Consider the following 26,910-nt stretch of genomic DNA (forward strand, 5'->3'; position numbering starts at 1 on the left):
AGAGAGAGAGGAGTTTCTTCTTCATTGGGTCCCAAACTCCCAGACCCTCATTCCCTTTCCCACATTTTATGGAGACTTTTGCTATTTGTTTTCAGTACTGAAGGCAGAGTAGGGAGTGAATCTTGGGTTTTGCTAAGGGAAATTAACAGGTGAGAAACATGAACCTGATTCCTCCAAACCTCAACTCAACGAGTCAACTCTTCAGGGCTTGTGCTTAGTGTTAGGGTGGGTGCTTAGTGTGTACAAGGCCATGGGTTAATCCCCAGCACCGAAGGAGGGGGTGTCAGCTCCCATGTGTCCTGGCTCCCCACCCAGTGCTCTTTCCAAAGCCATGCTGCCCTCAGCTTCCAGTCCCACACCTGCCAACAGCCTCCCAGGCAGCTCAGACTCAGAGTCTATTCCCTTACAGTGGTTTCCCCATCTGATGTAGCACTTCATTGAAAACCTGCGAGCCTCAGAGGAAACAGAATCCTTCCTTCAAAACCTCTGACCTTGATTTCTCTTATCTGAAATCAAGATTTATACAAAAGACATAAAAGTAGAAGATGGATTATTTGAAAGAGGAAGGACACCAACAGGAGTGGGGGGGTGGGGGCACCAACAGGAGTGGGGGCACCAACAGGAATCGGGATGGGGGCACCAACAGGAGTGGGGGGGTTGGGGCAAGAGAGGGCGACTAAGAGTGAAAATGGTTAAAGCAAATTATTTACACGCATGAAAATGTCATCATGAAACCCATTATTTTGTATAATGTATGCTAGTAAAGGAGAAAAATTAAAAAACAAAATTCCATGCATTCTGTTCAGAGAAATTAGTAAGATTCTTTATGTTTAGTTTCCTCTAGTTGTTTTTTTTTTTTTTTTTTTTTTTTTAGAAAGAAAAGAACTGGCAAAGACCCATTGCTTTTTTAACTCAATTCATCTTGTTTTCTCTAAGGTACATGGAGGCCCAGGTCAGCTCATTAAGGCTCATCTTGTTCATTTCTGGGATTGTTCTGTTTGGCACCATCTTCTTGCTGCCCGAGTTCCTCAGTGGCATGTGGGGGTTATCTTGGATGGAGCATCAGCTTTACAAAAGAGACACACTTTCTTTATTCTGTGAATTGTTGCAGACACTGGGAGCCACTTGTATGGAGTGCCACATCATCCCTATAGGGTTCTTCACCTTATGAATTGCTCCTTTCACATGATGTCCCTTTGCCATGTTTTCTGAGCTATAGAGTAGAATCTGTCAAATGCAGCCTGGAAAGCAGATGGTGGCTGCTGTCTTCCTTTCTACACGCTGTGAACTTCGTCTTCCTTAATGAAGTTCAGCTTCATTACCCCTGGTTACTCCAGAGCTTCCATTCATGAATGAAAGATATGTGTGATGGGTGGTGAAGGGAAAGAAGGGCCTTTCTTCGTTTTTAAACATATAAGATATGTACATATATAACTTCCTGTACAGGTTTTTTTTTTTTTTTAATATATAAAGAACTGGAGCTGGGTGTGGTAATACATACTTGTAACTCCAGCATATGGGAACTGAGGCAGAATTGGCCTGAGTTTGATGCCAGCCTAGGCTACATAGTGAAACTTTGCCTCAAAGGAAAAAGAAAAGAAAAAGGAAATAGTTGTTCTGTTCTGAATGTAAAGATGCTTCCTTGTTGAGTATTTTTTAAATTATGCAAATCAGCAACATTTGAAGCATTGGGAGATATTTTCCTAAGTACTATCACTCTGTAGTCAGCACTATTAGCATTTCATGAGTGTTTCTAGTCCTTTCTTTAGCAACTCTTTGTTGAGTATTTGCCAAGCTTCAAGAGTATATTGATGGGAAAACAGACATAATTCTTGACCTTATGGTGAGAGAAGAGGCATTAGGTAGACTGTACAAGTTAAATACATGTGGAATTTTATAAAAGCACAGGATACTATGGTTAAGTTCCATACAGCCAGGAGTGGTGGCAAGCACCTGCAGTCCTACACTCTGGAGGCTGAGGCAGGAAGATTACAAGTTCTAGGCAAGCCTGGGCTACATATGACTCTTTCTTTAAAAACAAAGTCCACTGACCTCCACACGTGTGCCAGGGCATGCATTCATATACACATACAAATGCATAAACATATACAATGATACATATTTTATAAAAATATTAAAAATAAAAACAAAGTCCATATAAACTTCCTATTGGAATGATGTATGCCTATAGTCAACAAAAACATGGCAGAAAGATATGTTCAAAAAGAAAAACAAGCAAACATTAAAATGTATTATATTTCAGAAGAAGGTAAAGTTCACTATGACGCTGGTGAAAGTCACAAGAACAGCATACACCTGAATTAGAAAAACCCTAACATGATGCCTGAGCTCCAGAGGATTAAAAATAAAAAATCTAAAAGTCATTTTAAAAATTCTGAGGATTATAGAATCAAGTAACTGTCACAAATACTGCCCTCACAGAAATAGTGGATGAAAAGGAAGAACAATTTTAAAATGAAGAAATAAAATTTGGACAAAGAAGACAAACACTGAAGTTAGCAAAGTAAGTCTGAGGTACAGGGGGTCGGAGATAGCCAGCGCAGGGGAGGCTACAAGAGTGCATTTCAGAAAATCAAGTTAGAACAACCCATCCCAAGATACTTTAGTAAAACTAGTAGCTTACAGAAAAAAGAAGATAGTCCTTCTAGATAAGTCTGTATAAAAAGGAACAAATTATTCATAGATGTTTTAATAGAAAATTTTCTAATTAATTTTTAAAATTTTTCTTTATTTTTGTGAATTGCATACATGTATACTAATCTATCCCACCCACTCATCTCTCTCCCAACCTCGTGTCTTTTTTTTTTTTTTTCTTTTCTTTTGAGACAGGGTCTCCCTATAGCCCTGGCTGGCCTGGAACTTGCTATGTAGACCAGGCTGGCCTGGAACTCACAGATCCTCCTGCCTCTGCCTCCTGAGTGCTGGGATTAAAGATGTGTACCACCATGCCTGACACTTCATGCCTTAAAAACAAAACAAAACAAAACAAAAAAACAAAAAACACTAAATCCAGTTAGTGCTGCCCATATGTGCATGGATGTGGGGCCATCCACTGGAGCATAGAAACTTACAAGTGACCATATCCTCACAAAAGCATGGTTCTCCCTCCCCTAGAAACTATCAACTGTTAATAGCTCCTCAGTAAGGGGCGGATCCTGGAGATCATCCACCCCATCTCTGGAATTTTGGCTGGCTTGATCTTGTGTAAGTCTTGTACAGGTGATCCCAGCTACTGTGAGTTTATGAGTGCAGTGGCCATTCATGTCTAGAAGATAGCATTTCATAGCATTCTTCCCCATCCTCTGGCTCTGACATGCTTTCTGCCTCCTCTTCCCCAATGTTCCCTGAGCCTTGAGTGTCCTGTTTAGGGCTGAGTACTCAGTCTCTTATTTGCCCCAGCTGTCATGGAACTCACCATGTAGACCAGGCTGGCCTTGAACTCAGAGATCTGCCTGTCTCTGCTTCCCAAGTGCTTGGGCTACAGGCATGCGCCACCACTCCTGGCTTAATTCTTATGTGATTTTTAAGCAAGCATAAATTAAGTATGGGTTTCATCATGACATTTTTATACATGTATGCTATTGTACTTTGTTCTAATCCTCCCCACCGCCCTCCTCTGCCTGCCTCTTGCCGGTCCCCTCCTGTTTAAATAGTCCCCCTTCTGCCTTCACATTCAAATGAGCTGAATCTCAGTTTGTCTAAATCTCTGAATCCAGCTGCTCACTGACAGGAATTGAGAGGTTGGAGGAATGTGTTAAACTATCACCAGCAGAGTCTCTTCTGTGGAGACTCCTCAGTGTAGACAAGCCAATCGTTAATGAAGAAATGGTCGGGAAACGAAAGGATGGTGGAGTGTGGGTGAAAAATAATGACATATATATCAAAATTTTTAAAAATAGGAAGCCCAGGCTAGTTAGTGACTGTCTCAGAAGATAAGATGGAGAGTGAAGTGGGTTGTCCTCTCACCTGCAGGATGCACACACATGTACACAAACTTGTTCTTGTACAAACACACATACACAAAATTATTTTGAAAGCTTTTATGAAAGTATGCCATTGTATATAATTCTGTCAACTTTTTATTACGGTAACTTAAGCAGACAGAAAAAGTAGAGGCATTGTGTAGGGAATGCCATGTCTTCATCCTACTGTTTTATAGCTAGTTTTTTTTTCACTTAATAATATTCAGTAAAGGTTTCTTCAGTGTAGTTAACTGTGGAGTCATCCTCTTTTGAAGGATGCATAGTATTCCATTGACTGAAATAAAGACTTGATTTAATCAGTTTCTTATTGTTGGACATTTAACACACTTCTGCTTTTTTCCATAATGGAAATAAGGCTGTTTATGTAATCTTTATTATAAATACTTAAAACTTTTTCTGCCAGAGTATTCACCTGGTCAAAGTATAGATGGTGGCATGTTGTGAATGACCACTTAGTAGAAAAAGCTGAAGATGCAGCTGTATTGATCAAACCCGCCTTGTGGAACCTGGGGAGGGCCTGAATCGCAGAATATGTTGTTTCCCACACTAAGATCTTCACATAGCATCATCTCTTTCCTGGATCAATTCAGGTTTAATCCCAGCAGCTCTTCTCTGTATAATCACATTGGTTGCTGTGGGTATCATCAGTATATCACGATCTTTCTCTTTTAAAATAAAGATGAAAGCCTCTTAAAGTTCAGTGGCTCACACGTTGCCATCAGCATCTTTGGGATGCTCAGCAACTCTGTGAGGATCTGTCAGACTCACTGTGCATACAGTCAGCCACCGGTGCAGCCAAAAGATCCTCTCACCTTTGCAATGTACCCCTCACATGGTCCCTGGTTGGCTAGTCTATACTGGTGTAATATGCCCTTGACCAAAAGGACTTCAGCCATCCTACCTGAGTCTCCAACATCCTTCCAGCATGACTGCCTATGTATGCTCTTATGGTAGTAACACAAATCCTGGCCTTTTCAGGAGACTGGAAATGAATGGGCCTACACTTTATGAGCTCCTGTGTCTTCCCATTTGGTAACATTCAGGTTAACCAAAACAAGTTACATAGCTGAGTGTGCAGAGCTAGTGGATTGGAGCTAGCTAAAGCAGAGGGCCAAGATGCAGAAGCCTGGTGACTGGTGCATTAATGCAGTTGATTGGCCATAGCCACCAGCAGTGTATTTGAAACTGGCACTTCTTTGAAACAGTAAGCGTTGTTATTTATAAGCTGCACATGTAATAATGCCTTTGAAATATGAATGGTGGGGATCAAGTACATTTAGGAGAGAAGCATAAATCTTTCACTTCATCTTAAATTTTCTGCCTCACTGTTATAAAAGTAACCTTTAAATGGAAAAAAAATCTACATTTAATGATCTGTCTTGAGAAACCTTTCTTTTCTAGCTGTTGGTTTTTTCCCCAGGGATACATTTCAGAAAACAGCCTTTGCCTAGTCTGTGTATAGCATTCTTTGTTTGACAGTATTTGTAGAATTAGTTTTGAAATCTCTGAAAGAACATTGACTAGAGGAATATAAAGAACTAGAATTATGAATCTGCATCCTTAAGTGTTTTTGTGTAAGATAGGAAAATTGGAGCTAGGATTAGTCCCTGTACCTTCATTAGGAAAGCTTTTTTTTTTTCTCTTTAAGTTATATAAGCGGTCAATTTAGGTTCTCCCGAGAACAGTGATTCTGAACAAATATTTAGTGCCTACATATTCAGATGGCAAAAATAATGACTAACGTACCTCAAGATAAAAATCTCAAGTTTCTTCGCTAGAGTGTAATATGATATGTGAATTCAGTGGGTATACCACTGCTTTCTTCCCTGTGGAAATAAAAAAGTTGGAATAAAATTCTGCATACACATGTACTTATTAAATACTTTTCATTATGTGCACTTTACAAAATTAAACACATGCTGCTTGTTTAATTGAAACTGTGTATATTGTACTGAGCATGCAGTTTAAAATTGAGTTTTGCTTTAGTCTCTGACTTAGAATCTACCCTGACCCAGAGGTGGATAAAATTTCGTGTACTGCCTCTCACTTGTATTGTTTTGTTTTCCTGAACTGTGAGGAAAGAAAGCTAAGGTTTTACTTGCCAGCACTTTTTAAAAGTTCTTTGTGTATATTTTATATTTTATGTCAGACATAAATTCCAAAAGAACCCCCCAAATACCACAAGAATTATCTTGTAGCTTTAATAATTCAGGCTGAGCCAACTTCATGCACTGTGGTCAGGAGCCTGGTCCTTGGAGATAAACAGATTCAGGTCCTGATAACTTCTTTGTTATTTGGTATGACTTTGGCCAGGCTTTGTGTCTCTGTTTTTCAGTCTGTAATACTGACACCATAACAGGACCTCTTGTATGAGGCTTCAGAAGCAATAAATAGATCATCCGTCTAAAGCATTTGTTTGGCATGAGGCCTGACTAAGTGTTCTATCAATGGTATATAAGTGCTGGTACCTTGGTCCTTCGATGTAGTCACTCCTTTTTATAGATCTTGAACTAAGATGTAGTTATTAAGGAAAAAATATTTAAAACCTTAAAGATTGAATTCTATGGGTTTGTAGATAGATAGCTCAGTATTATATGTAGATTTAATCCTGGCATGCCATGTCAACTCTAAAAGTACTTCTCAACTAATAGAACCCTGCAGATTTTCAAGCTCAATTGTACATTGATGGGTTTTTGACAGCATGTCTCCTACTTGACAGGTTACGATGATGATTTCAATAATGTTCGAAGGAATGTTTCCATTAAAATTGAACTCAGTCTACTATTTATGAACATTTTCACAGGAAGAAAGAACAGGATAAGAAAAGAAGGAAGATGTGGATGACCAAAGTTTATAGGGTACCAATGTTAGTTGTTCAGAGATCTCCAGAACACTTTGCTTCCCTTCAGAAAGTTTCCAGCTTAGATGGGGAAACAAGTAATCTTTGTAAGAAGTTGTTAGCCACAACAGGAACAGTTGTTATTTATGAGTGTTTAGGATGTACACGGTACAGAAGCAAACAACCTGCGACTCCTCATTTTGCCTTTAGGGTAACTGCAAATTGAAGGTAACCACAGATTGATGATGATCAGAGTGTGCAGTTGAAGACATCGGAGCAGGCTTACAAACAGGAGCTACTGGTTCTTATTTTGCAGGACCCAAGTATCAGGTTAGAATCAGAGCTGAGGTCCTGATTTTTAGTTGAGGGTTTAGGGTGTGGCTTAAACTCCTTGGGGAGGTTTTGTCTTCTCTCTCTCTCTCTCTCTCTCTCTCTCTCTCTCTCTCTCTCTCTTTCCAAAAACAGGTTCCATTCTGTACTCTATTTCTATTTTTGTTTTTTTTTTTGTTTTTGTGGTGAGTAGGAATGATCAGTGTGTCACAGTACCCAGAACTACCCTGCACTCTGGGAAGCTTCCAAATACCCTATCAGGTGAACCACATGTATCTTTATTACCTGTGCCTAGAAGTTCTAAATAATTTATTGCTTACCATTTTAATATATGCCATATATTCTAGAAGTGAGAACTTGAAATTGAAAGATAGTTATACTTAATATTTGGGAAAATTTCCAAGAGTTTATTAGCATTTGGAAGTGGATGTTTATGGCAGTGATATGTATCATCCTCTGAATCTTCACTACAGTACACACCCTTGTCAGTGTACACAGATCAGTGTGGCACTAACCGGGCTTCTGCACATAGCCAAGCATCTGCTGGCTCTTCGCTGTGACTCCTGGCTTCCTCCTGCCTGAGAAATGCATTCCCAACTTATTTATTTTTCCCTTTTCTACAATTTATGCCTGTGGTAAGTTGTCTGTAAATTTCACTTTGAGAGAGTAATAGAGTCCTGGTAAACACTTAGTCCTGGAGAGATGTTGGATCTGATGGGATTGTGCTGGGCAAGTTTTCCAGGAAAGTAGGTCTTGAATGTACTAGAGGATATGAGATTGTCAATGATCTAAAGAACTTAATTCTAGAAGTTTGGGGTATGTCTATGACTGTGTATTGAGCAGTGTTTAAGATTGTGGATGTGAGGCTAGAGAGATGGCTTAGCAGTTAAGAGCACTGGCTGCTCTTACAAAGGACCTGGGCTCAATTCCCAGCACTCACATGGCAGCTAACAACCATATGTAACTCCAGTTCCAGGGGATCTGACACCCTCTTCTGACCTACACAAGCATTGCATGACATGGGTACACTTACATACACTTACATACTCATACACATAAAATAAAAATAATAAATAAAAATGTATTTTGAAAAATGATTGTAGTAAGTCTGAGAGGAGATGAAGGGGGAAGGATTAGATGGAGGCAGGAGAAGAGTTGTGGATCCATGAGCGGGGTGTTACTCACTTTGTACTCACTTTGTTAATGGTATACCTGAGTCAGCTAACCAACAGAAAGACTTGTTTAGCTAACAGTTTTTGTGGTGAAGGCTGTGGTTCCTGCATTGTCTCAGTTCTTTTCAGAGCTGTGTCACTGCTATAGTTTGGATCTAGAATGTTTTCTAAAGGCCATATGGAAGGCTTAATGTCCATCCTATGGTACCCTTGGGAGGTGGGGGAACCTTTAAGAGGTGGGGCTTAGTGGGAGGTTTTAGGTCTCTTAGTATGTCCCTCTGAGAAGGGGACTGTGGGACTCTAGTGTCTCCCTCTCTTTCCCTGTCTCTGCCGTGATGCAAGCAGCTTGTTCCACCACACACATCTCACCATGTTGCTTTGCCATAGGCCCCAAAGCATGAGACAAACCCAACTATGGACTGAAATTTCCAAAACTGTGAGTCACAATAAACCATTCTTGTTTACAAGTTAAATGTTACAGGAACAGAAAACTAATACAGCCATATCATGATGGTTAGCATTGGGGAGAGTGCAGGTGGGAGCAAGCAAATAATTACATCTCGAAGCAGGAGCAGAGACAGAGCTGGTTAGGGACCAGACTCAGGCTTTTATAATAACCCTCTTGCTAAAACTACCAAGGGGTCACAGAAGAAATACTTCATGCCCTCAGCAGCCGAAGGAAGTCCCAGTAGGCCCCAACTCCCAAAAGATGTGCTACCTATCAACAGTTTCAACCTGGGGATCAAGGCTCTAGTGAACACTGGGGGAACGCAACCCATGTTCAATCCGTAACAGTGTCTAAAGAGAGTAGGCAGAGTAGAGAGCAGAGTAAATCCAGAAGGAAGAACATAACAGACTTGCTTACCTATGCTTGAGGGAGACAGATAAAGTGGAATTCTTTTGTTCAGTTTTTATTTAATCTTTCTTTTTGGAGTCATATAAAGGTGTATACTATCTTGTGCTGGGTTGTATTAGAGGTGGATCATGTATTTCTTGATTCATTCATTCATTCACTTATTTGTTGGATAGTGCTTTGTGATTTCTGTGGCTCTCTCTGTGGTCCTATTGGATTTGTACTGAGCTCTGGTTAACACTATCAGCACCAGCATAACTGTATAATGGAAAAGGTTATTGCTAAATTGTTTCACTGACATAGTTTTATGCTTTGCTTTAGAGTAACAGCTCTGTCTGTGTGTGCACGCAGGCATGCATGGAAGCCAGAAGTCAACTTCATTTGTGTTCCTCAGGAGCCATCCGGCTTGCTTTTAGAGATAGAGCCTCTTTCACTGGAACCTGGGGCTTGCCAGTGAGGCGAGGCTGGACGGCCAACAAGGCCCAGGGATCCTCCTGTCTCCATCTACAGCCCTGGGATCACAGGGACATACCATCAGGCCTGGCTTTTTCCATGGGTGCTGGAGATCGCACTCGGGTCCTCATGTTGCATGGCAAGCGCTTTGCTGACTGGGCTATCTCCCCAGCCCCCACAACTGGATTTTTTTTTTTTTTTTTTTTTTAATTCAGAGATTCCAAGACCCATCATTTGAGGGTTTTGTTTTTTTTTTTTTTGGGTTTTTCTTGAACTCACAGGGATCCGCCTGCCTCCGCCTCTGCCTCTGGAGTGCTGGGATTAAAGGCGTGCACCACCACGCCCTACCACAACTGGATTCTTAATGCAAAACTTAGAGTGGGCTGCCACTAGCTTCGGGGATCTTTTACCTCAGTATGACATTTATGGAAGACAGGGCACTTTCAATGACCGCTGGCAGAATCCATCGCATTTCCAGTATTGTGCTTGTGGTGCATGCCTTTAATCCCAGCACTCGGGAGGCAGAGGCAGGCGGATCTCTGTGAGTTCAAGGCCAGCCTGGTCTACGTAGTGAGTTCCAGGACAGCTGGAGGTACAGGGAGACCCTGTCTCAAAAAGACCAAAAAAAAAAAAAAGGGGAAATTAAAGGCTGTAAATTTTTAGGTTCACAGTTGAATTAATACAGTTATACAATATTGAACTCACTATAAACCCTATAAGACATAAAATTGAATGAGGTTTTAACCTTTAAAAAAGATCTCCATTTCATTTTAAAATATACTGTTTCATACAGAAAAACTCATTTCTAATGCTACTAACACTTAGATGTTTGCACATGCGTCTCTAATCTATGTTTCTGATTATTACTATTTTTAATTTTTAACTTTTTGAGACAAGGTGTCGCTATATAATCCCAGCTGGCAGGCAACTAGATATTTAGATGAAGCTGGCCTCAAACTTGTGGCAATCCACTGGCCTCTGCCTCTCATATGTTGACATTAGAGTATGCATTACCACACCCAGCTTTGAATCAGCCCCTGTAGTCCAGGCTGGACTCAAACTTGCATTCCACCTGCCTTAGCTTCCTGAAAGTTGACCTATTTCTTTCTTTTTTTTTTTTTCTGTAACTGATTTTTTTATTCTTTTTTTTTTTTTCATTACAGCTTTGACATATTCAGTAACAATTTCCAGAGCAAGGATACATCTCTTTCAAAAGTGACTGTAAATTTTTAGGTTCACAGTCAAATTAATAGTTAAACAATATTGAACTCAGTATAAACCCTGTAAGACATAAAATTGAATGAGTTTTTACTCTTTAAAGAAGCTCTCCATTTCATTCTAAAATAAGCTGTTTCCTACATTTTTAATGCAGTTGCTAACACTTAGATGTTTACACATGTGTCTCTAATCTCTATGTGTTTGATTTATTACTAGTCACAGTTGGTTACACTCGGATCCTTGGCACCTGAGTATGAAAATAAAGTCATCAGGTAGATTTCAATGGTAATGTTTATCACCTCTACTAATTAACATGAAGTAAATTTTTATGCTTCCTCCTCAAATATAAGTCTTTTTCTTTAATTTGTTGATTTTTGTGTGTGTGTCTATGTCATACAGAACATCCCACACAATCGTATTCATCTATATACCCACTTCCCAAATGGCACCCTCCCATAACCCCCCCCAACAGGAGCCCATACACTCTGTCATCCCTGTTACTGTCCACTGTGTTGTAGAGCCCGCAGCTATTCCCCAGTGCTTGTCCGCCTGCTGAATCTGGTCAGCCTATCTAGAGAGCCTTGTTTTAGGAAGATCAGCTCTTCCTCATCTAGCAGCAGTCAGTTGTCAATATTCCCTTAGATAAGATTGGGGTGTGCTGTTCATTTTCCCAGTTCTATGCTGGGTTACTGTCTGGGAGTCTCTTGCACCACCTTGGCCAATAACTCAAAGGAAGGTCTCTCCTGTCTTGCATTGTTTCTTGTTATGTAGCCTTTAGCTATACATATGGACTCTTAAAAATTATATTGACCTCATTAAGCTTAGGTTATGCTTTCCTTCTGGGCATTTAAGACCCTACATTTAGCCCAGATAAACTAATTTATTTTTACTCTTAAGGTCATTTGAGGATCTGTTCCTCAGGGGTCACATGGGCTTGGGAGGAGCTCCTGGCTTGCTTTTACCAGTTCCGTGTATGTGAAGATAAGTCAAAGGTCCTGCTCTACCGTGGCTGGCTTCGCTTGAAAGCATAGAGGAAATGTTCCCTCTGTGTTGACCCTTCTCTTTGTAGATTGGACACTGGTTCAGGTCCATCTGGTGGGATCTCCTCGGCCTCCTTGATCAAGAGGACAGGTGACTCACCACAGTTACAGGACATTTTGAGAGATGCTCATAGTCCCCTGGAACTTAGTCGACCTAGGAGGGAAAGGAGCAAAAACTGTTCTTAAAGCATTTTCTTTAACTCAAGGTATTCAAAATACTATCAATTCAGCACAGATTTGGTGCTCATAAATTAAGAATGACATGTTTTAATGGTTTTTCCCATGCCACGTTTAAAATCAGCATGCATTTTACACTCATAGCACTCAACTAGAGACAAGTTATTGATCAAAAGTACTTGATTTGTGTTTAAATTTCATAAAATGTAATTGAAAAAGTAGACTCATATACCTGACAAGTTCCAAACTTACTTATTTCCTACGGAGGGTCAAATATTAGCTTATAAAATTGTATTTAAATTACTTATAGTTTAATACAGTTGAAAGTTCAGTTCTGGGTTGGAGAGATGGCTCACCAGTTAAGAGCACTGGCTGCTCTTGCAAGGATCTGGATTCGGTTCCCAGCACCCACATGGTGGCTAACAACCATCTGTAACTCCAGTTCCAGATGATCTGACTCCCTTTTCTGACCTCCGTGGGCATTGCATGACACAGGTGCACTTACATACATGCAGGCAATACACTCATAAATATAAAATAAAAATAAAGAAAGAAAAATTGAAAAGAAAATTCAGTTCTTAGTTGTACTGGTCACGTTTTATGGTTTTCTGGCGAGGGTTATGTTGCCACCAGTGACTGCCGTACTGCACAGTACAGTTGTAGATTGCTCTTAAAGCCACATGTTTCCATAGTGTTGCTGAGTGCCCTCTCAGAAACGATATCACTAGATTAGCTTCCTTCACCATGGGAAAATAACAAGTATTTTTGCTTCATCTCCAAGGCCAGGAGATGTCTTGCTCATAACAGGTTTGATGAATACTTTCCCACCTAATTCCTGTTCTCTCCTCACACTACATCTTGAACTTCACTTTCCCTGGGGGGCATTTCCTGACCCTCCTGTCTGGTACTCATTATTTGCTACATTATCTCCCACAGGTTCTTTCCCCCTAAGAACAGACATGCTTACTAACTTGAGTCATTTTGTAATTAGTGCCTGCAGGGTTTGAATGAAAATGTCCCCCATAGGCTCCACGTATTTGGACACTTGGGGGGAGATGTGGCCATGCTGGGGAAACATGTCACTGGAGACAGGCTTGAAGATGTGAGTGCTCAGCTTTCTGCTCTGGCCACCTCCTTGCTGCCATGCCCCCCCCCCAACCCCCGCCATTATGGACTCTCTTCCTTCTATGGAGACTCTTCCTTCTATAAGTGGCTCTAGACATGGAGTTTTATCACAACAGAAAAATAAGTGATGCAGTACCCCTTTCCATACCATGCTCTATGCTTTATGAGAGAAGGAAATGTTTTTGTTAATAGAAGCATCCCCAGATGCAGGCTTAAGACCTGGTATGGTTCAAGTATAATAGATGCAGTGTATAATAGATAATAATGTGGTAATAACTTAGAAAATAGAGTATGTAATTGATATTAGCATAGGTAATAACACAGAACAAACATGGAATATGTAACAGATAACACATAGCTAACAGTACAGAGCCATTTACAACATGAAGTGACGAGAAAAGTGTTCTGTTCTTAATTAAACTAAAGTTGGGATGTTGTTCAGGTCAGGGAAACAGGAATATTTTATTTTAGGGATTAAATGCAGGTTCTTTGCTCTTATATAAACCTTTTCAAAACACCCATGTGAGTAGATCTTATCAGGGTCTTCTGTCTGCTTCATCGGTGTTCATTTTCTAGAACTATCTATCACCTCATCTTTGTGTGTGATATAAGATGCACTCTGAAGACAAAGAAAAAAGGAATTGTGGAATGCTGTATGGGGCTGAGACAGGCATAGGGTGAAGACAAATGGGTGCAGAAGAGGCATCTCCTGGTATTTCAGGACAGTAAAATAAACCCACCCCTTCAATTACAGCAGACTAATGAGCCTGCTCCACAGCATGTTGGAATATAATTAGAAATGTATTGTGGGCCAGCAGACCAGGTGTCAGGTCATTATCTGAATCATAAAGTTGGAAGTTATGCCCATTAAAGGTTACTAGTTTGGAAAGGTTAGATTAGAACTTAAGAGTCTTAGAAAACATGAAGTTTTCCAATTTGAATGAAGCTTTAGAAAACCTCAGTTAATTAGTTTTTTCTTGTAACTTTTCATTGAAGTGTAACACGAACACATAAATGGGCACATGAGGGCACAGCTCATGAGGGCACAGCCTGATGGATTTTCACATCTGGTCAAGAAGCACCTCATTACTGTGACCAGCATCCCCAGGTCCACTGTCTTGCTGCCTCTCTTCTTCCAGCTGTCCTCACACCACTATCCTGACACAGAAGTTTTTCCTGGTTTTTTACTTTATATAAATTGAATCATAAGGTACTGTGTTTAACCTAATGTAACAGGTTATCATTCTAAGTGACGTTTCTGACAACAGATGCTCTGAAAACAAGGCCTGCATTTAGATTTCCTTAAGATGGATCAAAGTTGGCAAATGGCAGTTTCCTGTTGTTTGATACTTTTTTCCCTTCTTAGTAATTGTGGGGGAGGAGGTTAGGGATCAAAGCAGATTCTCATGTTTGCATGGCAAGCACTTTACTGACTGAACCATCTCCCCAGTCCCTATTTAGGAAATTTCTATGAAAATACATGTTTGTGTGAATGCATGCCTGTGTATCGGCACACGTGTAAACTTTAACTTTTTTATTTAGATTAGGGGCTGGGGAAATGAATCAGTGCCTAAAGCGCTTGCTGTGCAAGCACAGAGACCTAGAACCCTGGCACCCATGTAAAATCCAGACATGGTTGTACACATCTGTAACCCCTGCACTGGCCATGGCTGGTGGGGAAGGAGAAAGGGATGGGTAGAGGCAAGCATAGACAGGCCAATCCTGGAGCTCACTGGCTAAACAGTCCAGCCAGTTACTGAGTTCTGGGTTCAGTGAGAGACCCTGTCTCAAAAGACAAGGTAGAGAGCAATAGTGGAAGGCACTCGATGTCAGCCTCTGCCCCCCCCACACACAGACAGAGACACACAGAGACACAGATACACACACAGACACAGATACACACACAGACACAGATACATACACACAGACACAGACACACAGATACAGATACACACACAGACACACAGATACAGATACACACACAGACACAGATACACACACACAGACACAGATACACAGACACAGATACACACACACAGACACAGACACACAGATACAGATACACACACAGACACACAGATACAGATACACACACACACACACACACACACAAAATGGTAATACAGAAAATATAAGTAAAATAAACAACTTTTATTCAAATTAGACTGCCACGCTGTACACTTTAGTCATTTTGCAGTGTTGCATCTTAAGGCTGTTTTCCTAGCAGCTGGGTTAGAGCCACTACATTTTTCCCTAATGGCAGCACATGCACTGTTGCATAGATGTATGTTAATGAGCCAGCTACCCAGTGAAGAGCAGCTAAGGTCATTACTGGGATGTCTGGTTATTGAACAGTAGGAGCCATATGAGATTACCTCAGATAAACTCCTTGGAGTCGACTTGCCGAGCAGTGGAGTTCACCCATTTTACATTTACTCAGATATTTGTAAATGGTTCTCCTAAAAGTGTAGTGATTTAAAACCCCACCAGGAAGATTGGAAAGTTCTTATTCCCGATGCCCTTGCTCTTGGTTTACGTGTTTTCAAGTGGTTAATTTCTGGGGTCTGTATAGCATGCATATCTGTCACTGTTCCTTCAGGTGGCCATTTATTTAATTTTGACTGAGGTTAGTTATTTATGTTTATTAGACATTTGTGTTTCTCCTAGGACTTGTCCTTGTCCTTTGCTCAGTTTTCTACAAGCTTGTTCATGTTTTTTCTTAATGATTTCAAAACACTTTTTCTACATAAAGCCTCTTCTAATAGCCCTTTTATGATATCTGTTGTGGTAATTTTTTTAAGAGATTAAAAAAGAATCTTTACCATTATAGCCATCCCCTCCCCAAATCGGGTTTTAATTTTCATGTGGCAAAATCCACTGGATTTTTTTCTTAGTAGCTTCTGAATTGTGTCTCTTTTTGGCAAGAAAAGCATTTGAAGCTTGAGGCAGGCAGGCAAACCTAACATAGGGAAAAGATCTTAATGTGGATAATGTGGTTAAGTGAGAATTTAATTAGAGTCAAAAGTAGTGTGAACGATTATAAAGAAACAAAAATTTCTATATCATCTACGAAAATATATCATTTTTAATATGTGTTTGGAAGGATTTGTAGGTTATGCTTTTTATGCTTTGTTGTTGTGGTTTCTATTTCTCAAATGATCTTTTTTTTTTTTTTTTTTCGTAGATTGCAAATTATAACCTATTTCCTGCACCATTGCTGGCACCCAGCGGTCCATGTCAGAAGTACTTCCAGGTCAGATGTGCTCTTACGTATTTCAATGCATAGAAGCTGCTAAATGTTAAAAATTGACAAAATATATGACGTATTTATTTTAATGTTAAACTCATGATCAGCCGGGTGTGGTGGCGCATGCCTTTAATCCCAGCACTTGGGAGGCAGAGGCAGGCAGATCTTTGTGAGTTCAAGGCTAGCCTGGTCTACATAGTGAGTTCCAGGACAGCTGGGGCTACAGGGAGACCCTGTCTCAAAAAAGACAAAAAAAAAGCATGTTTTGGTTTTCAGTGTTCTTTATTAATATAATAGAAAAACAAGTATTTAGAAAATGAAGTAAAAGAATTGTTTGACCATAAATGTATTTGTGCAATTATTGCAGACTACTGATATCATCATCTAAAAATATTTTAGTTGACTATGGCAGGAAATTAAAACTCAACTTTTGTCATCTGGCATAGTACGTTACAGTCTGTGGACTGCTGAACTGTGAGCAAAGGGTGGGGAGGGGTGTTGCTGTTGAGTCTGTGTAAACAGTATCTTGTATTGTGGAATTTGTCAAGAATAGTTTCCCAATTCAGTATTCTCCTTGGTTCTAGTGTTGATTAATTTCAGACCTTATGAAGCCTGTCTTAATTTTATTGTGTGTCCCTCTTTGTCTCATGATAGATGCCAGTCTGCACACAGTGTGGTATGGGATGTAATTCTTGGCCTCACAGTCATATAATAAGGAAAAGGCAACTGTAGTTAACACTTGAAATTAAACACTGTAGGACTGTAAGTGGCCAACAGAGTGGAGTCAGTTGTCTTTCTCTGAACACATTACCATTGAGCAAGTTCAGTAAGTATACTTAACCATGGGCAAATTATTAATGTTTTAAATTCTGAAGTTAACTTTATTATTAAATATGTTCAGGCCCCTTTCTCATTTTCTTTACAGGGAAAGCAGTAGTCTTACTTGAGTGGCATATGTTATTCCAAGGTTTTTTGTTTCCTTGAAAATTCAAATGACAACTCCTGAGGGGTAATGTAACCAGCACCTGGAATGAGGTGTACCTTCATCTCACTTTCCAACTCCAGGGAGCTTTTAAACTTTAGAGATCACACAGAACCTTTTACAAAGCAGATCTGGGCAGGAGAGATGGCTCAGTGGTTTAAGAGCACTGATTGCACCACTGAAAAGGACCCAGGTTCAGTTCCCAGCACCCACATGGCGGCTAGTAACTCTAGTTTCAGGGGATCCAATGCCGCCCTCTGGCCTCCCTGGGCATTACACATACAGGTGCACTTACATACATGCAGGCAAAACATTCACATACATAAAAAGAAAAAGAAAGTTTTTTTTAAATTAAAAGGAAACCTATTGGGATTATACTATTATCTATCTAGAAAACTCCTGTTTATCCTTCAAGATTTAGCTCAGAAGTCCCTTCTGAGCAGCTCTAAGCATCCAGCAAAGTTAAATGATTGCCCCATTTCAAAGACTCTGCTGTTTGTTTTTGCTGATTATTTCCCTTTTGGAATTGGTTTGAGAGCCAGCTGATCAGTTGCTCAAAAGCCTGTAATTCCTTTAGAGCTCACCTACTTTTTCTCAGTTTAAATTTTACAGTGTTCCTAAGCTTGAGCATTTACTGTGTTCCTCAGATTTGGCCATGAAACTTTAGAAGTCCATTAAAAATAAATCCATCTCTAGAAGACACTGAAGCTTTCCTAACGCAGGAACACAGTGTACAAATGAATCGAGAAACTGTCCTTAGAAGGCTTGCAACAGTATAAGTTCCTGAAGGGGATACTTTTTAAGGTCTTAATTCTCTTTGAGTTAAAAAAATCCTGCTTTATTATTATTATTATTATTCCTAAGTAATCAGTCATCCTACCTACCAGGTGTGATATTTTTCTTCTTAACTACTAATAGCCTCCCATCTGTCCCTCAGGACCCAATGTAGCTGTTCCTTTTATGAGAGCCTTTCCTGAATCCCAAGTACCATATTCTTAAGATTTTTTTTCCTACTTCAGACATTGTGAGAGTGTATAGAAACTCATTCTTTCTCACTATCTAAATCTGATTGAGCTTTAAAAAATATTTTTATTGTTTTTATTTTATGTGTTTGAATGTATTGCCTGCACATATGTAAGTGTACCTGTGTTGTGCAGAGTCTGTGGTGGTTAGAAGAGGGTATCAGATTCCTCTGGAACTGGAGTTATGTATGGTTGTTAGCTGCCAGATGGGTGCTGGGAATTGAACCCAGGGCCTCTGCAAGAACAGCCAGTGCTCTTAACCACTGAGCCTGGTCTCCAGCCCGATTGAGCTTTTTAAAAAATAAAGTTGCATATGTTCACTGTGTAGAACAAACTGTTTTGAAATGTATTTATGTTGTTGAGTGTCTAACCCCCCACTAATTAAGATCTGACTGAATTTCTTCAAGAAAAGCATCTGTTCCCTGTGTCTTGGATCTCCTCAGTTCCCTTGAAGGACTGAATAGAGCCAGTCCTCAGGCAGTTAGTTTGGATAAGGTGCAGGAAATCCTCAGGCTTAGGTGTGTTTCTCATGGACCCTGGGATTCAGCCTGTGAAGTTGCCTCCCTGGCTCTAGAAACTTCCGAGGTACTAATCTTGCTGTCTCTTCAACCCCGTGACCCAAGTTGCTTTCTCATAGCTTCAGCCTCTTGTTCACAGAGCTCTTATCATCTCTGTCACATTGACGGTTTGCTTTCATGGATAATTTCAGGAAACCAGTTTTATTTTGCCTCTCCTCCCTAAAAGGAAGAGGAAAAAAAATCTAAGTTTATTTCATTTCCTTTATACTTTGAGTTCCAGTTCAAAAGGCAGCATTCCTCTGGGATTAACTTCTCAGTGTGAATAAAACCATGTAGTGGAATAGTAGAAAAATGAAGAAAATGTGAAGTTTCTCCTCCACCTTGAAGCAAGCATGGGACTTCCTGGCCTGTCCATTTCTAGTTTTATAAACCACATGTTATAAAAAAACACAAGAACCACTGGTTACTGAAGAGAGAGGAGCTTGCTGTCATTACTGAAAAGCCATTTCCTCCACATTCTCCCTCCAAGAAAAAAAAAACAGTATTGAAAACCAATTTCCCTGTGGGATCCCGCCTAGGCCTCTGCCGGTAGCTCTCCTGAGGTAGAGGGCCTGCATGGCTACACCTGTGCTGGAGCCCTTGTTGTTTTGTGAGAGGAAAGCTGTGTTCGTCAAAGTGATCCTGGCTTACTCATTTTGTGTAGGCTTCATAGAAAAGTTACTTATATATTAGCTAAGCCTATTTAGTTCCAAAGTTTTCAAAAGCCTTATGCAAGAAAACTAGATCATTCAATGTGCTGGCCTGAGAAATCCAATCCAGGGTTGTCGCATTAAGGCCTGGCCTGCTATAGGAGTCCAAGCAGTGCCATCAAGACTGGTGTGCTTCTGTTTTGTGGCTCTGCCTTCTTATTTGTTAGATTGGTGCTTATGTAGGTTGACTCTCCTTCTGGTGAACCCTCAAAGCTTTAGGCTTAAAACTTTCTAGTTCAGAAGAGAGAAAGGAGGGTATCTATTCCTCTTCCTCCTCTAGTTTTTATTATTGTTGCTATTGTTATTTTTTGAGACAGGATCTCACTATAGATCCCAGGCTGGCCTCTAACTTTGAATCCCCCTGCCTTGGCCTCCCGAATGCTGGGATTACAGGTGTGTCCTACCACGCCTGGCTGCTGCCTTTCTTCTTGTCAGTGCATCAAGTGTCGTGACTAACGCTGTTTGGGTTACATGATTATCCTTAACCAGCCACTAGAACTGTGGAGATTTGCCATTCTGACTGGTTGTGCCTCCCAAAATAAGGGTTATGAGTATATCTGCTTGCAACACTTGTACCAAACCCCTGAATATAAGCCCCATGAGGGTAGATTTTGTTCATTGTTGTATCATCAGCAACTAGAAGCATGCCTGACACAGAGTACAAAAAACCAAAAATCTGTTAAATGAATGAACAGATGTCAAGGAAAACTTGTTCCCCAATAAAGACTATGGCACTATTAGCAGAAAAGGGAGGAATCCATGGTAGGAGATAATAGATGTTTCTCTCTCATGCACACAGGAAGGCAAGTGACAGAATTAATTCCCGTTTTGTCACACTCTGAAACCTGAGTTTACACATACTTCTAGAATAGGAATTGATCCTCTTGAATTGATGTTGGTTTTTTGTCTTAGCTACTTTCTCTTTGCTGTGACAAAATACCTACCAAAATCAACTCGAGGAAGGGAGAGTATATTTGGGCTCACAGTTTGAGGGTAACACAGCAGGGAAGTCATGGTGGCAGGAGTTTGAGGGAGTTGGTCACACTATCCACAGTCAGGAAACAGAGAGGTGAATGCTGATGTGCAATTTTCTTTCTTCTTTTTATTCAATCCCGGACACCAGCCTATGGAAATGGTGCCATCCATATTAGGGTGGGTTTGCCCACCTCAGTTAACCCAGTCTGCCAACTCCTTCAGAGTTCTACAGAGGTTTGTCTTCTAGGTGATTCTAGACCTTGTCAAGTTGACAGGAATATTACCTTATCATTGCCTTCATGAATCACACTTGAAATAGTGTGGTGACAGATTCATGGAGGGGTGCTGTCCATGTGAAACTTCCAGGGGAGGAAGATCTCTGTGTGACAGGCCAGTCCTCATGGTCACTAGCAGTTTGTAAATTCATTCCTCACCAGCTTTGCTTATTTTGCTCCCCGTTGTGTTCCTGGACTTGAAGAAAGAGCCTGGCTAATAGTCGGTGCTTATAAATATTTAATGAATGAATGAAGAAATGAATTCATGAGTATGCCAGACTTTATAGAAAGAACTAGAAAGTCTATTATTATTTTTAAAAAAGAAAAAGAAGGGAAAGCTGGCGGTGGTGGCATACTCCTACAGTCCTATCACTTGGGAAGTAGAGATAGGTAGATTAGGCATTCAAGATTATCCTTGACTACATAGCAAGCTTGAGGCAAGCCTGGGCTACATGAGAAGCTGTATGGAAAAAAAAGAGAAAAAAAAGAAAAAAGAAAGAAAAATTGAAGTAATTTAAACTCACTATTGATTATAGTCTGAGCATAGCTTCAGTTGTAGAAAGAACAGATTAAAAGGTCCTAAATGTAGACCAGCGAAGTCAAAAGAAGGTAGGATTGTAGAGCAAGAGGTGAAGTGTACCTTCCCTTCATTTTACAGACATGGAGTAGACTTTGTCTCCAAATTTATGATACCATGTTGCTAATGATTTTTTTCTCTTCCTTGCTACTAGCGGTGTATATGATAGATGTGGTGAAGGTAAGGATTAAAGGAAGGCCCAGAGCTGAATGGTGGGGGTCACATGTGTACCAAGGTGGTGCATGTGTACCAAGGCCGTGGCTAGGCCTCCTGTGCTACTGAAACATGGAGGCACTTGAGTCAGTAGGTTGACAGGAGTGTACCAGGCAGCTTTGGGTCACAAAACATGTATCTGTAACTCTATGTTTTCTTCTCCATGGAGCGATGGCAGACTTCATCAAGAATTTCCTTGAGCTGAGACTGAGGAGCAAGACAGATTGATTTAGATATGAGATTGAAGGGTTTTATTTTCACTTCTGTTCAAGTTCTGTATGGGGTTGAACCAGAAATAATAACCGTTGATCACCTTTTCCTTTCATGGAGTCATTCCTTAGCTTCTTCAAGGAAGGAAAATGCCAATCTCTACTCAGTCTGTAATAGGAAACTAAAAAATTCTATCTGGGCTTTTTTTTTTAAAAGATGGGTGTGTTAACATAGGATCTCATACTGTAACCCAGGCTGTACTGAAACTCACCATGTAGCCCAGGCTGTACTTAAACTCATGACAGTCTTCATCCTTCAAAGTGCTAGGATTACAGGTATGATCCACTATGCTTAGCTGACATTCTATTACTTGAATCCTTGCATTCAATTACACTAAATACTGCTTTCTTCATGTTATTTAGCACCCATCCTACAAACATTTATTCATGTGTACTGCTCTGCTGGTTGGCTGAGATCACAGTCTAGCAGGAAATTCAATCAGGATAAAGATAAAAGTGAAGCTAAGTAGCCTGGCATGGTGGCATGAGCCTGTAGTCCCAGACTCAGGAGGCAGAGGCAGGCAGATCTCTTAGTTTGAGGTTAAGCTGGTCTACATAGTAAGTTCTAGGCCACCCAGAGCTACATAGTGAGAACCCTATCTCAAAAAACAAACAAACAAACAAGAGGACTGGAGAGACGACTCAGTGGTTAAGAGCACCGGCTGCTCTTGCAGAGGACCTGGTTCGATTTCAAGAACCCATGTGGCAGCTAACAACCGTCCTTAACTCCAGTTCCACAGGAATTTGGCACCTGCTTCTGACATTCGTGGGCATTGCATGGTATGGGTGCACTTACATATATGCAGGCAATACACTCATATACATGAAATAAAAATAATAAAATAAAATCAAGTGATGCTGTTCTGGAAATGTATTCATAAAGATAGAAGAAATGGAGACCAGCAGCCCTGGATTCTACCTCAAGGGGCAAGAGGGCTTCACAAAGAGGCCACATCTACCTTGATTCTCAGAAGAAGAGCAGAATTTGCTTGCCCGAGGGAAGGATGCTGAGAAGGTGCAATGACAGTGTTTCACTCACCTCTGACCTCATGGGGACCATTCCATTCCTCCAGGTCTCTCACCTCCTTATCCAGTGCTCATCAGCCGCCCCCCACACAACCACCCAAAGAGCACTTTAGCACCCTCATCAGTCCCAGTCCCAGCACAGGAGTCAGAAGCTTTGGGGCATCTTAGAGGTGGAGAACGAACATCTCCTTACCCCTTTCTTTCTTGTACCTCCAATCCCTGGACACTTTTCTTCCCTCGGTTCTTCACCCTGTCTGAATTCTTCTCTCCCTCTGTAGGCCACATCCAGAGGCCATTCTCATCCCTGCATATCTGCCTGCAAGTCTGCCCCTGGCCACCTCCGTTTCTATGGCTGTGTCTAAATATTCCCTGCTGGGCCATACTTGGGGTGATTCCCCGTGAAGCCTTTTTCAGCATAGAGAAAATGAATGCTGTCAGTGTGGCTTTTCCTCAGTTTTGTGTCATTGTAGTTGAAGTAGGTATCTGTCCTTAGTCTAGTCTCTCCTTCTCATGTTCAGATACATCCCTCACCTTGGGCAAGGCCCTCTGTTCCCATCTGCTGTGGCCCTTGTCTCTCATCACCTGGACTAGACCTCATTCATCATCAGTTGCTCTTCTGTGTTGCCCCTTACTCCTCCTCCACTGACTTCTGGTTTGTAGCCTCTCAAACAATAAAACCCCACGACAATTCTCATTGCCTCCTAGAACCCCATCCTCTAGCTGCTGTCTTCCCCACTTGGTTCTTAGTGACATTCTCACAGGTCGCTCTCTGTCCACTTCTGCCATTGTTCTGGAACTGATAATGGAAGTGGTCAGTGTCCTATTTGTTCAGCTAACCAGATTCTTCTTAATCTTTGCCTCTAAATCCAAGTGGTTAAAGAGAACATACCACACTGTTATGGCCTGGTCAAGAGGTGACTGATAAGAGCTGGAACTTTTCCCCACAACCAAGTCTCTCAAGCCCGTTGTCCCCTCCTTCCATTTTAACAGTCTTGTTGCAGCAGTCTCCTAACTGGTTGTGATGCCTGGGTCTTGCTTTCTTTCTTTTTTTTTGGTCAGTGACAGAATCCATTCAGATGCCAGACAGGAGGAATGAAGACGGGGCTAGCCACCTTGTGGGTTGTGAGGAAGACACCAGTGTCTATCTCATCCCATTGTTTCCCTGATGATCACTGATGTTTTAACTGCCTGGCTTACGTAGCTTCTTTAATGCCTTTTCATCACAGTCTTCTTGTTCCTGGATCTTGCTGGAGGAGGATACCCAACATATACACACAAGTACACCACACGCACACTCACATCCACACGCACACACTCACACACTTACTTCAGCCCCATTCATTCTTATGCTGCTGCCTTGGGGTCAAGTACAATCTTGCAGCAGAAGCCTTCATCCAGCTCTGTCCCTTCCAGTTGTGCTCCCCTTTCATGTCCTGATTCTGGAGACTCCCAGACGGAAGGTAGTCCATCCTCCCTTTCCTTTAGATCATCTGTGCTCCAAGGAGAGTGGACCACTCCCTCCTCTTACCTGTGGCTTACCACCCTAGTTGATTTCTGATTTCTTTGTGTGTTTGTCTTTCATAGAAACAAAAGTCGACAGCGAAAGAGGGAGCGGTGTGAACAATTATACCTGATGTGTTCAGAGCTCATATTATAATATGACAGCCATTAGGCTACACATTTGACAGTTGTCTCTTTTAGGCTTCAGCTCAGCACAGTAACCCTGCTATTATCTGCATGTTAAAGCCAGGAGATGGCAAGTTTAAGTGACTTGTCTGCTGTGTCAGAGTTGGGTCTTATTCTTAGGCTTTTTCATTCTAAAGAAAACAGCTAAATAGGCTTAACGAGGCACTGTGAGATTTTCTTTCATTTAAATACAAACCTCCAATGGTAAACTTTCGGAACATCCATCCATAACGAAACCCTCATAGACCCAACTATCCCTTCCTCATCTTCTGGCCCTTTGTGTATCTGCAATAAGAGTATTTCTGCCACTCAGTAGCTAGGGGCCTTGACAAGGTAGCCCTAACCCTGTGCTTGTGTCACTAGGGTAAGTAGACATGACGGAAGCTCACATTTCTTGTTGCTGTGCTAAGCTCTCTTTAGACATTCCTCATTCAAATTCTCAAATCAGCCAGGGTCCATTTTTCAGTAAAGGAAACTGGAGTAGTCCTAGGCTCTACGGCTTGCAAGAAGCTGGAGCAGGTCTTTCGCCTCTGCCTCTGACCCGGGGTTCTGTGCCCATAGCCTTCATTACCTCTCATGTTGAACACCTCCTTCCTGCAGCCTTGAACATCAAGCTACTTCATGATTCTTTTGCGCCCGGATGACTTCCTAGCTGATGCAGGAGCTCCAGGAGGCAGCTGTACACCTTAGGGATTCGCTTAGCTGCTGCACTCTAAGGCTGAACCTTTTATTTTGCATGTGGATGTGTTGGAGTAAGCAGGCAGTTGAGGAATTGGCAGAGAAGGCAGATTCTTAGAGACAGCTTCAAACTTTTGAATACTGACATTTCAGCAAGCAATCCTCAAACTGCTTGTCACTTCTTAAAGAATGAACCAGAGAACAGCTCAAGGCTTTAAACTGGCCACAAAGCTAAAGGGTAAACTAATAACAGTAAATAAAATTAGCTGTTTCTTCCTGGTTCAAAGCTGACAGATGCTAAAGGGTGAACCAGAGGTCATGAATACAATTAGCTATCTCCTGTCTCAAACACCCAGCCTGAATTTGGAGCTTTTAACTGACTGTATAGTTAAACCATTAGTAATAAAATATGACTATGTCTTCCTTGATTGGGTCAGAGAGGTGAAAAGCTCAGTTTCTGACTTAAAGCTCAGGTCATTATAAGCCTCACATGCTGTGTTTTTGTTTTGTTTCCTAGTTTTCCTACCTTGCCTGTTCTTATAAGGCTTACTATCCATTCCTTGAACTCTAGTTTCATTAAAAGTGTCCTTGATCTTTCTTCTGGTCTCCAGTTTCATTCTTTGTCTGAGAAGGTGCCCTAGGGGAGACATCCCTAACCTTAGGCCCAGTCAAAAACAAGGTGATTTTCCAGCTCTCTGATAACACCTGATACCACTATTTAGTATCTAAATCATATTGTATTCATCTTTTGATGCATAAAAACACCATCAACAGAGCTAATACAAACTAATACTCTAGTTTGTATTAGATAGTCCTATTCTGAACCTAGAGGTAGGTAAGTGCTCTATCACTGCACTGTATCCCCATTCCAAGCTACCTAAATATTAAAGTTACCTAGAAATTCTGATGCTATTGTTTCTAGAAATGTTTATGATGTTTATGGTTATAATACAGGGATACAATTTGTCTTCCTAATAACATTACTAGAATACAGCACCTAATACCATCAAATAGCCTCAAAGAAATTTTTGTGATGACTTTTGAGAAGCTAGCTAATTTATACTTTCTCTTAGATGGCTCTAAATACCTAAATAACTTTCCTTTATGTATCTGTGCTATGGATGTATATCATAGCAAACCACTTGTGGGTTCAAGTTGGGCCTTGCTCATATCAAATGCTATTTTTGAAGGAGGCTCAATTATATATTGAAACATGCTTTTCATAAAATTATAGTAGTAGTAGCCAGTCATTAAAAACAATTAAGAATTCATTTCTAGAGTATTGTTTAAAAGGAAGAAACACACCTTTTTAAAAGATTTATTTCTTTAAAACAAGCACCACAGTTGAGATAGCATGCTGGGTAAGCAGGGATCTCTATAAACTTTGAAGGAGACTAAGTCTAACATCCACTTGGGGTTATAGCCCTTAACTATCTGTGAGCTGCCTGCCTGCAGTGAATGGACACTGCCTGGGGCTTCTTG

At 40.9% G+C, this 26,910-nt stretch overlaps 1 protein-coding gene across 16 annotated transcripts in view; it reads left to right on the plus strand.

The window, feature by feature from the left end:
- Window positions 1–26,910, plus strand: part of Apbb2 (amyloid beta precursor protein binding family B member 2) — a 364,818-nt gene that overhangs the window by 164,982 nt on the left and 172,926 nt on the right. For all 16 annotated transcript variants that reach the window (XM_029560692.1, XM_008827233.3, XM_017796659.2 and 13 more), the window contains one exon: window positions 16,396–16,464. In XM_029560692.1, the coding sequence (XP_029416552.1) occupies window positions 16,446–16,464 (19 nt within the window). In that variant the 5' untranslated portion in view covers window positions 16,396–16,445. The remainder of the gene's footprint in view (window positions 1–16,395; window positions 16,465–26,910) is intronic.

This window comes from Nannospalax galili, unplaced genomic scaffold (assembly GCF_000622305.1).
Source record: "Nannospalax galili isolate Female #2095 unplaced genomic scaffold, S.galili_v1.0 scaffold772, whole genome shotgun sequence".
Classification (NCBI taxonomy): Eukaryota; Metazoa; Chordata; class Mammalia; order Rodentia; family Spalacidae; genus Nannospalax; species Nannospalax galili.